General features: G+C 61.5%; 1 protein-coding gene across 7 annotated transcripts in view; it reads right to left on the bottom strand.

The window, feature by feature from the left end:
• Positions 1-12,680, bottom strand: part of ANKRD11 (ankyrin repeat domain containing 11) — a 170,770-nt gene that overhangs the window by 14,752 nt on the left and 143,338 nt on the right. For 5 of the 7 annotated variants that reach the window (XM_079906560.1, XM_079906562.1, XM_079906561.1 and 2 more), the window contains 4 exons: positions 9,516-9,654; positions 1,927-2,097; positions 1,610-1,813; positions 776-918 (listed from right to left, as the gene is read on the bottom strand). In XM_079906560.1, the coding sequence (XP_079762686.1) occupies positions 776-918; positions 1,610-1,813; positions 1,927-2,097; positions 9,516-9,654 (657 nt within the window). Of the gene's footprint in view, positions 1-775; positions 919-1,609; positions 1,814-1,926; positions 2,166-2,521; positions 2,619-9,515; positions 9,655-12,680 lie in introns of those variants that run through there. The other 2 variants (XM_079906558.1, XM_079906559.1) reach the window with 2 other exon arrangements.

Here is a 12,680-nt window from a genome sequence, read left to right as displayed (position 1 = left end):
TTTCAGCATACTTCTTCTCTAAAACGGCTCTTAAAAAGCAGTAACAACGAAAACCCCATAATGCCATCGTCTTCCCTAAAACGTTAACTAATTCCTGACGTCAGCTCTGTAATCAGCACTCGGGTGTCCCAGGTGTCTCGGCATCCTGAGCTCAGAGCACCTCCCAATCTCTCCCTGCGCCAACGCGTCATTTTCACGCTGGCCACACTGCCGGTTCCCTGACACCTTCCTACAGTGACCAGCGGGGCCGCCACGACAGACCAGATGCACCCAAACAGCTGCCACGTGTCCTCATCACGCACCGCCCCAGCTCTGGCCAGGGGCCTCTTGGACAGTGTGGTGGTGACCGCAGCCAGGCCCTCACCTACACGTGCGGCTCCTGCATTGGACCCGAGGGGCCGTGCCCCAGGTGCTCGCGGCTCCTGGGCTGCTCACCCCGTGTTGTCTACCCCCGTCCAGGCTGCCGGGTCTGGCGGCAGCACAGGGCCGAGGACAGGCAGAGCCCCCCTGCCTCTGGGTATGACCACTCACCTCCTAATGGCTGACCACACCTGAGTGGCCAGAGCAGGGCGCTGACACACAAGCCACAGACGGCGCGAGAGGCCACCCAGGTGCTGACCCAGGGTGAGAAAGCTGGGCTGGGGGGGAGGCGGGGCCTGTCAAAGATTCACTTCCTGGTCACCCCGCACACAGGAAGGACAGAGAAACAGGTGGCTGCGGACCAGTGCACAGTCTAATGGCAGGCCTGCCGTGGGGTCTGCGGGGAGGCGCCCACCTTGTAGTGCCCATTGTTGGCGGCGTCGTGCAAGGGGGTGTCATCATCCAGGCCCTTGGTGTTCACCTCTGCGCCGGCGGCCAGCAGCTGCTTCGCGACATCGTAGTAGCCCCGGTTACAGGCCTCGTGCAGCGCAGTCCAGCCTGGAAACAGACACTCAGCACGTACGTGATTTAACCCTCAGGAAGGTCACTCCCGCTGCTGGGTGGCACTCAGGAAGCGCTAAGGACAGGACAGAGGCCTGGTGGGCACCCAGACTAGAAATGCCGAGTGGTCTTTACTTGGGCGCCTCTGGGTTGCTCGTGACCTCTAGCGGTTAACCTTACAGACTAAGAATCTGAGAGGGTGACGTGGCCCACCGAGCTGACAAGGGTACAGGATCAATGAACACAGGGTCACAAGGGGCAGCCTCAGCCCAAGTCACCTGTCAACACACAGGGAGGATGTGCCCTGTCTGCAGACAGGGAAGCAGGCAGGGCGTGGCCACGGCCGCAGGTCTGGAAGGGCCTCCGTGAGCATGCGCTGAGGCCTCTCGGGGAGCAGCTGCTCACGTCGGCACGCACACAGAGCTGCCCCGTGGACAGATCCCAGGGATTTGGAAAAATGCAACTTAGGAAAATCGCTTTTTTTTTTCCTTTTAAAAAAAAAAAAAGGTGCTAAACTAGGTTTGGGTCCAACACCCAGGGCCGTGGGAAAACCTAGGATTCCACACAGGAAGGCCTCCTGGTCTCACAAACACTCCTCTCTCAGTGCACAGCTCTGGACACACAAAAAAGAGCAAATCATCCTACGTAAAAGGGGGTCTGCCCCACGGCCCTCCCTCCGGGCTCTCACCTGCGAAGTCCTTGACGTTGACGTCCGCCCCCTCGCTGATGAGCTCCTTGATACGCCGGGCGTCCCCCCGGATGGCCGCCCGGTGTAGGCGGGTCTCTCCACGCTCATTTCTCTTGTTCACTTTATCTTTGGTTTTTGAGGCAGAATTGGGCGTCCCCTTCTGACACACTGTCGACTGGGAGGGGTGCTTTGGTGTCGTGTCCACTGCAGGCCGAGGAGAGGATGGGCGGAGGTTACCGGGAGGGACCTGCGGGGCTGGGCCACCGTCCCAAAGGAGGGCCTCCCAGGCCCCAGGACCACCTGCCCCCAGGGCTCACCTGGGCTGTTGGCAGACTCCTCGGCCGTCATCTGCATGAGGAGAGCCACCTGCTGGCGCTCCGAGAGCGGGTAGCCGGCGCGGATCCCGGACAGCCCCATGCCGAACAGCAGCCCGGCCTTGCGGGCGACAGGCTCCTTCTTGATCCTCTTCCGCTCGGGACCCTGCTTCTCTGTGAGGCGTGGAGGAGAGAGGGGAGACTTCATGCCACGGAGCCCTCTGACTCCGGGGCCGCACAGCCTGCGGGGGAGGGGAGGGACAGCTGGCAGCACGCACGCTGCCCGTCATCACCTCTTCCGGCAGTAGCTGTGCTGGGGACACGATTCCGACACCTCGTCACCAGCCACTGAAGCCAAGCCTGGCCCCCACCGACCGTCCACCGCTCCAGGTGCCTCCCCAGACCGTGCCCTGCGCGCCAGGCGGCGGGACGGACGACCCCGAGTCCCGGCTCACTCAGGACGGGCCTCGGTCTAGCAACTCCTAGTGTCTGTGGTCCAGGTCCTCCTCCCCACCCCGCCTCCAGAGAGTTCAGATGTAAATGCAAACACAGCTTGGAGACCCGCGGAGAGGTCACGGCTGGCTGGGCGGTACTGTACCTTTCTTCTTGCTTCTAGGAGCCTCCATCTCATGCCATGGCGCTTCGAGGAGCGAACCAGCCTTGCAGTACCACGGCGTGGACTGAGCTGGAGGCATCTAAAGGCATCAACACAGAGCACTAACGAGATACGGCGCCGGCCCGGCGCCCCTCAGCCTCCTCACGACAAGCATACTGTGCTCCTCTGGCCCCTCACCTAACACCCTGCCGGCCTCAGGCAGAAACACTGCGCCGTGTCTTTCACAGGGGCAGGGGGGCGGAGAGAAGAGACACCCCCCACTCCACGGACCAGGAGCCAAAAGCTCACCTTGCTCCACACTCACCCTCCTACTCACAGGAACTGGGGCTCCGTCGAGTCTCAGACCCCTCCCCTGCTGCCCTGTGTGCTCTGGGGAGCCCGGGGATGGGGGGGCCTAGGTCACGGGTGCGGACCACGGGGAGGGAAGCTGGGTCGCCACGGGGCCCGGGTGTCTGAGGGGCTCTCCCTGCCCTCCGCGTCCCCGGGCTGGGGCGACCTCTCCACTCCCACAACTACAACCCTGGGCTGCTCTCCACCTCAGGCCCCACAAGCGTGTCACGCTTTCCATTTTCTTACAAAGCGTTTTCTGTAAACAGTTATTTCCTTAAAAAGTACCTTAAACTGCCTTTTTAAAAACTGAAGTTGTGATCTGCTGACAACGGTGATCCGTGCATCTTAGGTGATGACCCCCAAGCACCACACGCCACCCCGCCAGCAACAACTGGTTTCTAACCAACGCACGAGGCATAGGCCCAAGCAAGGAGGAAACTCAGAAAGGACGCTCCTCAGGGGTGACCAAGGACCCCGCTCGCCTTCTCCCCCGCCCCCAATTCCCCCACGACCCGGCAAAAGCAGTGAGGAAAGGGCGGCACATGGCCCCGGCTCTTCGAGGAGGCCTCTGCACAGGGCACAGCTGGCACCCAGCAGCTTCAAGGAGCCCCGAGAAACGAAGCCACGCTGGGGCAGTGGCCGGACCTGGGCAGGAGCCTGGCTCAGAAGCTCTCCCACAGCTGAGCGCCACGCGGATGGGTCTGGGGGTCGGGGCAGGGGGAGGCCGTGGGGCCCTGCTCTGCCCAACCTCCTGGGAAGCACAGCCTGGCCTCAGACAATTGGGGTGTCTGGCCTCTCAGGGGCGGTGGAGACACGAAGCCCCCAGAGGAGAGGACGGAAGCAGAACCTCAGCGAAGCGCGTGACCCCGCGGCCTCCCGCGGGCTGTGGGCGGCACCTGCCGAGTACACTGGGTCACCTCGGGGGTGGAAGCAAGCAGCGCAGCCCCCTCTCCGCGGCGCACGGGTCTCCAGGACAGACGCGCCCGTGATTTAAGATGCCAGAGGAGCCCGGCAGAAGGGCCACAGCCACCTCTGTCTTCAAGTGACCGTGCAGCCAGTGGACGCCCAGGACCAGGGAGGTGCCTCGAGGGTCTTGCCTGCGCTGCTGTTGAGTGGCAGCGAAGAAGCAACTTCTACCCAGAGACTCTGATGTCGGCGGCAGAGCTGGGCCCTGTGGCACCGGCCTGTGGTCTCAGGAAGGGGCTGGGAGAGCTGTAAGGCTCAGGCAACCCCAGCACGAGTCCACACGTGCCCAGGGGCCCTGCTCACCCCACACGTGGAGGAGAACAGACTAACCCAACCCTCTGGTCTCCCCAGGCTTAACACAGGGAAAAACCCCAAATGTAATCCCATCTCCTGAGACGCCAACTTCTCGGTGGTGGAGTGTACTTCTCCACAGGTGCCGCGGCTGCCGGGATCTGGAGAGCCCACGTCTGGCCGGGCTGGGCGTCGCAGGTGGAGCGGCTGCCCACGGAACCCGGGCCACAGAGGAGCGGAGGCCGGGGCGCTGGTGCTGCAGAAGGGCCTTCCTGCCCAGCCACTGCGTCCTGTCGGCAGGGGCCAAGCCGGGGGTCAACCCAGGTGAGACCTGCAGAACGTCCTTCCTGCCCTGCCCTGAGGTGGGCAACGGCCCCACCTGCCAGCGCTGGGATGGGGGCACGGCAGAGGAGGTGCCCGGGCAACGGCCCAGCTCCCTCAGCGCTCTGCCAGCATTTTGTTTCTCACATCCAACCGGAAGCAGAACAGAAGTTACACGAAGCCCAGGCGGCGTGTGTCAAGCTGTAAACCGGAAAACCGGCAGGTCCGTGTGAGTGGCGAGCAAGGCCAGAGGGCGCTGTGGAGGCGCAGGGGCTGGAGCACACCCTGCCCCCTCGTTCTCCGGGGACGCCAGCCGTGCCATCTTCCCAGGGTAATGGGGGGAAGGCAGTCTCACGAGCCTGGACAGTCCCCTCACCGTGAGGAAAGCGAAGCACAGCCGTGTGACTCGGCCTGTATGTCCATGGCGCCCTGATTCTCACGCTCAATCACCTCGCTGGTCCTCTGTGAAATCGGGGCCACGTTTATCATCTCTTCCTGGGACACGGTCACCCAGATAGCAGATGCAAGGATCCCCAGCCCCCCAGGCCATCCCTGCGTTTCCCCCTAAATGCGTTCCTGTCTCCCCCGGAACACGCCTCTGCTCTCCTCCCACAGCCCCCGTGGCCTCTGCTGGGGCTGGGCCTGCGGAGGGCGCAGCCCTGAGGGCCTCTGTTTCAGGACCCAGCACCCAGGGTCCACTCCTCCTGGGGAGTTTCACTCCCCAGCAAAACTGACGGCGTCCAGTGGAGAACTTCCCCGAGTCACAGCGAATCCTGGCAGCAGAGACACAGAGTGAGCTTCTGGGAGAAGGTCTCCTCTGGCTTCCGGGACGTGGTCTGCAGACACTCTCCCGGCCGCCTTCTGTGTCCCCTCGGGCGGTCCCGTGGTTCCACACGACGCTCTGCGTGGAGCCTGCACCCTGCGCAGACACCGGCGGCCCCGTGTGCTCCTCCTGGACCCCGGTCGGCAACTCCCCTGCTTCCTTCTGTGCGTCAGCCGAGGCGGCGTCTTCAGGTTCAGCAGCTTCCAGCTCACTCACTCTGCTCATGGTGGACCCGGTAAGCGCTAGAACCCGTCCCCCGCCCGAATGCTTCGTTTCAGCAATCGTTTCTGCTGCCTCATGCTCTGTTTTACACTGTGAAAACCCTGCCTGATCTTCTGGACGCTGTTCTGTGTCTGCTCGGGTGTCTTCCTCCTGTGGCGGCCATCTCTGGGTCCAATCCTCGTCTCCGCTCTGGGGCTAGGAAGGCGCACAGAGGCCCAGGGAGGGCCAGCCCCATGGGGGCAGGACGGCGTGAGCCTGGGGAGCCCTCTCGGCCCCCAGGCGGGAGGATGGCATCTTCCAGCCGGAGGTGTCGGCAGGCACGGCTGCCCTCAGCCCGTCCACTGCCACCAGACGCCCCGTGGCTGACAACCAGGGCGTACCACGCTGCCGGAAGTGGGAAATCTAAGACTCTCCTCAGATGTCACCATCGTCAGGGCTCCGCCCTGTGGTGGGGAGGGGGCGGAGGAGGTCCTCGGTCTCCCATGAAGTTGCAGGGCTCGGCCCACGGCAGGCTGATGGGAGGTGGGTGGTCGGCACTGGGACCTGCTGTCCCAAGAGCGGCCCGTCCCTTGGCCTCAGAGCACACCTCCCACACCACACAGGGTCTGACCTCCACGATCAGTCACAAACACAGGCTTCTGACCAAGGAGCCGGCCCAGGCACAGTCCACATGTGACAGATACCCCGTCAGGTGACGTGCTGCAGGGGGTCCTCCCCGCATTACACTCCGACCCTCCAAGCGCCACTGGACCCACACGGGCACCATCATTCAGGCTGTGGTGACAAACGGCTTCCCTTCCGGTTTCCTGCTCTGTGTCTCCTCCTTTTCCTTTTTAAAAAAAATTTCCAGCATTGATCGTTTAAAGAAAGAGCGGTCTGTGTGGCCTTCAGCAAGTCCCCGGCCTGAGAGGGACAGGCTGGACCCCCCACGTCTCACTCCCCCGGCAGAGGCTGCTCCAGCTCCAGGTAAGGGCGACCACAGAGCCGTCCCCCAGGTGACCGTGATCAGGAGGCCAGAATCCATGGAGGTGAGGTGGGCATAAAGGGCCTGGACAACAGGGGTTCCCAACCACTGACCCCAACTTTCACGACAGCAGTGAATCATAATCCAGACCGCCGGCAGCGCACGAACAGCAGCATCCATCCCGCCGGCCCCAGCCTGCCTGGGGGCCTCCGACCACCCCTCGAGCTCCCCACACCCAGACCCGGGAGTTCACCGGGTGGAGCGGCCACCCTGACCCAGACCAGAGAGAAGCGGGCCCAGCCACGCCCTCTCGACTTGGCCTGGGATGGAGGTGGCCAGCGTCCTACGCCAGTCCTGCCCGCTCTGGGGTCCCGAGAGCTCCAGGGTCACAGTGTGGGTGGCATGTGCCCTCCCAACCAGCGACTCACAGCGCGTCACGCCTGGCAGGCGGCCAAGCCCCTGCATGGTCACCCACGGTGACCCATGGTCACCCTCCACCTGCATGGTCACCCATGGTGACCCATGGTCACCCTCCAGCATTTGGCAGGGGGCATGCTCAGAGCCCAGCGCCAGTGAATCCCCGCACACAGGGCAGCCTTGAGCAGGAGTCCCGACAGGCCCTGCCCACCAGGGAAGCTGCGTGCCCGCCGCCTCCGTCCCCAAATCCCAGCCCCAGACGGGTGAGCTGCTCACACATCCTCACTGCAGAGCCAGCACAAAGTAGAAGCAAAGAAACGTTGGGAGCTGAGAACAGGCCCCTCTCTGAAGGGCCCTGGGGGCTCCAGGTGGGAGGCGGGAAGGCTGCTGTCAGACTGAGCAAGAAGCCTGCAGGGCTTCATCCACACGGACCTCAGCAGGAGGTGTGCGTGCACTTACGTCGCGGGGAAATTAAACACATAAGAAGCAGACAGCAGAGTGTAATTTGAAGCAGGTCCTGGTCCCACCAAGACTGGCACCGGGCAGGAGGGCCCCCTCTCCCTGCCTGCAGGCACCCGCCCGCTGGTGGCCTGAGCTCCAGGGAGGACGCCCCAGCCCTGACTAAGCGCTGCGGGCCTCCTGGGGACCGGGAAACAGGAGGGTGCTCCCAGGGAGCCCGAGGGTCTCTGGGGGATGCTCACCAGCCTCCCCCGCTCAGGGAGCACAGCCGGAGAAACTACTGGCCACTTGCAACCGTCCTGTGAGTGCCAGGCTGCATCTTCCCAGCAGGGGGCGCTGGAGGGACACGGCAGGAGCCAGCAGGCAGGGAGGGGACGTGGGAACACGGGGACCTTCAGCCTCCCTAGCTCGGTGCTCACCAGAGTTGGCACTTCTGTACAAGAGCCTCCCCATCTGCCCTGGGGCGGGCGGGCAGGCGGCACCTGGTGGAAGTGAGGCCTCTCAGAGGAAGAGCTTCACTCTGCCTGGCCAGGCGGCCGCTCACCAGGAAGGGCAGGGAGGGGTCAGTGACCAGGGCTGCAGGCGAGGTGCCCAGTCCTGGCCCGAAGGATGAGACGCTCCCAGTTACTGGAGACGAGTTCTGCCACATGACCAAAGCAGGTGTACAAGAAAGCTGCAGGGTCAGCCCCTGAACCCCGGGGGCGGGGGGGATGGGCAGGACACAGTCACCCAGTCGAAGGCCCCCCTCCTCCCACACTGTGTACTACTGAAAAAGCTGGCACATAAGCGGAGCCATGCAGCTCACAGTCGTGCTGTTCAAGGGTCAATGGTACAGCAAGACTGGCCCCCAAAGGGATCAGTAAGAGGACAAATGCTGGACTTTCCATGTATTTAGACTTTGTCCCTGCCTGGAAAATCCCACTTGCAAAACGTTCTTCAGTTTCCCACCTGCCTGGCGCCCCGTGCTGAGATGCCAACCGTCCCCTTCACGGCCAGCACCCCGCAGACACCCCCGAGGACGCCGCGCCCGCCTGTGCTCGGGCAGGGACATCCCAGAGGACGACACCGACCTGCAGGCCCCCAGCACCCAGGAAGCCGCACCCAACAGCGACGCCACGCCCTCCAGTACCAGAGCTGGCTCGGGCACCCAAGCTTGAGCTGGGCCTGTCTCTTCTGCACCCAGAGCCTGAGGCACAGGGTCCCTGCGAGGACTCCCACCTCCTCTGCCCTCCTCCCCGGCCCAACCCCTCCCCTTGCGGAGGACCCCGCGGAGGTCGAGCCGCCTGCCCCGGACCCCAGCCATACCCCAGCCGGCACCACCAGCCCCGCCAACCTGCTTCACCAGCCTGCAACTACCCCAGGTCATGCTCAGTGGCTGCGAGCCCGGGGCACACCCGCCTGGGGGTCGCCCCGTGCAGGAGGCGCTGTGAGTGAAGACGTTCATTTCAGGCTGTTCCCCCTGCCATTTCTCCCAATTCTCTCACATTTATGTCATTCCCGTACCTGCCATTTTCCTGAGACCTGACACAAACCCTCACGTGCAGCAAAGCCCCCTGCCCTCCGCCCGATCCTGGCAGGACCTCTGCTCCTTCCCCCGTGGCTGCATCCTGGGGGACCCAGGCCCCCTCGTGGCTCTGTGGATCCACCCCACACCTGCCCCTGGCTTAGGGGGTCTGCAGTCAGATGACCGGCAGGCGGGGAAGGCCCAGCACACCAGGACCAAGAGGAGGAGTGTGAGCCGGCTGAAAGGGGCCGGGTTCTTGCCTGGACCCAGCACATGTCCCTGCAGGCAGCTCGGATGGAACCAACCTGAACGCACACGCGCCACGTGGTGGTGAGTGGCACACCCGCAGCGCACGCGCAGGGGGACTGCGCGCCTCCTGCTCATTCTCACAGCTCCCTCTGGCCTCCATTTCAAACAACTGGGTTTAATTTATGTGCTTCTGCAGCCCTGAGGGGAAACACGTTTATCCTCCCATGTGAAGTTCTCCAGAGGCTCTCCTTGAGAGAGAGGAGCCCGTGCTCACACGCACGGGAGGCCCCTGGGCAGGCTGGGGCTGGGGGAACGTGGCTTCTGTGCACACTCGCGGGAATCCTCTGCCTGGGAATCTGCCCTGTCAGCTGTGAGTCACCCCCTCCCGGGTCCATGCAGCAGAACTGGGGTGCCGGGGGCGGGTGGGTACCTGTGTCCGAGTCCTTCTGCTCTCCATTGGCGCCCACAGTGAAGGGCAGCTTCCGCTTGGTCGTTCGCTCTCTCACCTCCTTCCCACCATCAGTGCGGTCCAGCTTTGGGGTCTTGGTTAGAGAAACTTTATCTTTATCCTGGAAAAGAGAGTGACGCCTTCAGACGCTGGCCCCAAGTTAGACTCTCAAAGTCCTTAGGTCTAGCAGGACTTCACGTGCCCGGAAAGCAAGTCTCTTATCTGGGCAATGGACACCCCTCCTGCCCACCAGGCTCAGAGGCACCCACGGCCCTACCACCTCGCTGCCTCCTGCCTCGTGTTCCCAGAGATGGACTCAGTAACGGGGAAAACGCACCTTCAGAGGGGCCTGCTGACAGACGGAACCTGCCCTCTACTGGAAACTCTCCCCGTGACCGTGAACGAAGGGGCCCGGCCTCGCACCGAACGGGAGAGAATGTCTGCCCTGAGACGCTGGCTCCCCTCCAGCGTGTCGTCCCTCGCCTGCCCGGGGCCTGAGCCACCTCTGGTCACCACAGGCCTGTGACACTGCAGGGCCGTCTTTGGGACGGATCTTGCCGCCGCAGCAGCCCCGGAGCAGAGCCCAGTGCGGGCGACCCAGCCCAGAGCAGGAGCTGGCTAGAGGGCGGCCGGGTGTGGCCATCGCTCCCAGCCCTGCTGACCTGTAAGGACCCGGGAGCCCGAACTCCAGCCTCAAACTGGGAGGTCCAGCCGGGTGTCTGCCTCGCCTGCCACCGTCTGCAGAACCGGGGGAAGCGCCACCTTGGGGGTGGGGGGCGCGGGGGGATCGGGATGTGACACGCCCCTCACAGAAAGGGCAGCACACAGAGCCCTGAGGGTGGGGTGCGGGCGCTCAGCAGAGCCTCAGGCTAACCAGCGCCCCGGCTCATCTGCCCGCAGCGCACCGCACCACACGGGCCAGCCAATTTGCGTTGCTGACATGGAGGACGGCACTGCTACCACCAGGCGGCCCCTTCTCCAGCAGCAGGCTTCCTTTCTGGAATCCACCCCGGGGAGGCGGAGGCAAACACACGGCCCTCACAGCAGCCCTCACGGCACTGGGGCGTCGGGTGCTCCTGGGAGGGGACGCCCAACCCTGAGCGGCGCAAGTCCTGTCTCCCGGGGCCCTGAGAGTCCTCCACTTGACTGCCACGCCGTGCCCTCCAGTCTCAGCAGGCAACGAGACACCCTTGGGTGACCAGGGAGACCCCGCCACAACACACTGCCAGCTCCGAGGGCACCCGGAGCGCGAAGAGGGACCAGCAGGCAGAGCCCGAGCCTCGGCCGAGCCGGTGCCAGAGGCACCAGGACACAGGCCCGCTTGTCACCACCTGCACGCACCTCCGCCCCGCCCCCCGCCGCCCCTGCCAGGAGAACAGCACCCACCAGTGAAAGCCCCAAACTGTAATAAGCAACCTGCCACCAAAAAAACTCCTGGTCCAGTTCGTTAATCTGATCGACAGACACAAAAAAAGATAACACAAATCACACTAACAACGTATTCAGAAATGCAAGAAATTAAAAAATCAATGTAATTCACCACACTAAGAAAATAAAGGACGGGGACTTTCCTGGTGGTCCAGTGGCTAAGACTCCACACTCCCAATGCAGTGGGCCCAGCTTCGATCCTTGGTCAGGGAACTAGATCCCACATGCCGCAACTAAGAGTTCGCATGCTGCAACTAAAGATCCCGCATGCTGCAACTAAGAGTCAGCGCAGCCAAATGAATAAGTATTTTAGAAATGCTTTTTTTAAAAAAAAAAAAGGATGGAAAATTATGATCATCTCCACAGCTGCAGAAAAGCCCTGAGGTCCTGAGGCCAACTCCCAGCACACTGTGGGGAGGGACGTCCCCCACCTGACACAGGTTTGGTGCAGAAGATTGGGTGCCACCCCCGAGAGGGGGTTCAAGGCAGGAATGCCTATACTCACCACATCTACTGAAAAACTAAATCTATTTTTTAATGAGCAAAAGATCTGAACACGCACTTGTCAGAAAAAAATATCCACACAGCCAGTTAACGTTTGGAAAGGTGTTCGGCGTTGGGAAAATGCAAATTAAAACCAGGAGGCAACACCAGTACTCTCACAAGAATCGCTGACTGGACCGGCAGAGCAGTGGGCCTCGGACGCTGCTTGGGGCCACTCAGAGTTTCTAACAAAGTCCGGGGAGTGAGTGACATGCCACACGAACTCACAGTTTTGTTCATAACAGTAAAAGAAAGAGCAACCGCCCATCAAAAGGCAAATGGGTGCATCCACTCCAGTGCAGCCGTAGACGGAACATTCCACAGCTGCGGGAAGATGCCGGCGGGCTGCGCCCCACCGTGACAACACGCCTCAGGGGGGCGGTCTCCTCCACGGTCAGACCAGGCCAGCCCCGCCCCCCTCTTCTTCCTGAGGGATAACAAGGAGTATTTATCTTACGACGCTGTGTTTTTACACAGGAGAAAATCCAGAGGAATTTACAATTAAACTCTTCAAATTAGTAAGTGAATGAGAAGCTCAATCACACGGAAAGTGACTGGTTTCTATATACTATAAACCATTAGGAAATCATGCTGAAATATTACATATTCATATCCAAAGACATTAAATACATAGGAATGAATCTAACAGAAGGTGTTCAAGCCCTCTACATAGACAATTACAAACATTACTGAGAGAACAGAAATTAGACTGATAAAAATGCAGGCCCACTTATGGGACACTGTTCAATACTGTTAGCACAGCATATCTCCCCCAACTCATCTCTACATTCAAAGCAATCCAATCAAAACCCAGCAGGCTTTGCGTGGAGATCAACCAGCTTTTTCCAAAATGTACATGGAAACGCAGAGGGTCACAAGTAGCAAGGACAATTCTGAAGAACAACGAAGATGGGCAAATTAAACTGCCAGGTATCAAGACTGTACAATTATAGTCACAACAGGTAGTCCTGGACCCAAGGGCCAAAGGTTCAGAGCAAAGAGCAGAAGCTGAGCCCCACCTGACTGGTGACAAGGGCTCCGCTACAACCCAGCAGGAAAGGACAGTCTTCCCAGTGACAATGACCATGTGGACATCCACAGGGAAGAAAATAAACCTTGACCCTCCCTTACAGCACGAAACACAAAATGAGTCCAGATGGATCACAGACGGACAGC

This window comes from Stenella coeruleoalba, assembly GCF_951394435.1.
Source record: "Stenella coeruleoalba genome assembly, chromosome: 20".
Classification (NCBI taxonomy): Eukaryota; Metazoa; Chordata; class Mammalia; order Artiodactyla; family Delphinidae; genus Stenella; species Stenella coeruleoalba.
The sequence above is the reverse complement of the archived record's forward strand: the minus strand, read 5'-3'. Positions and strand labels throughout refer to the sequence as shown.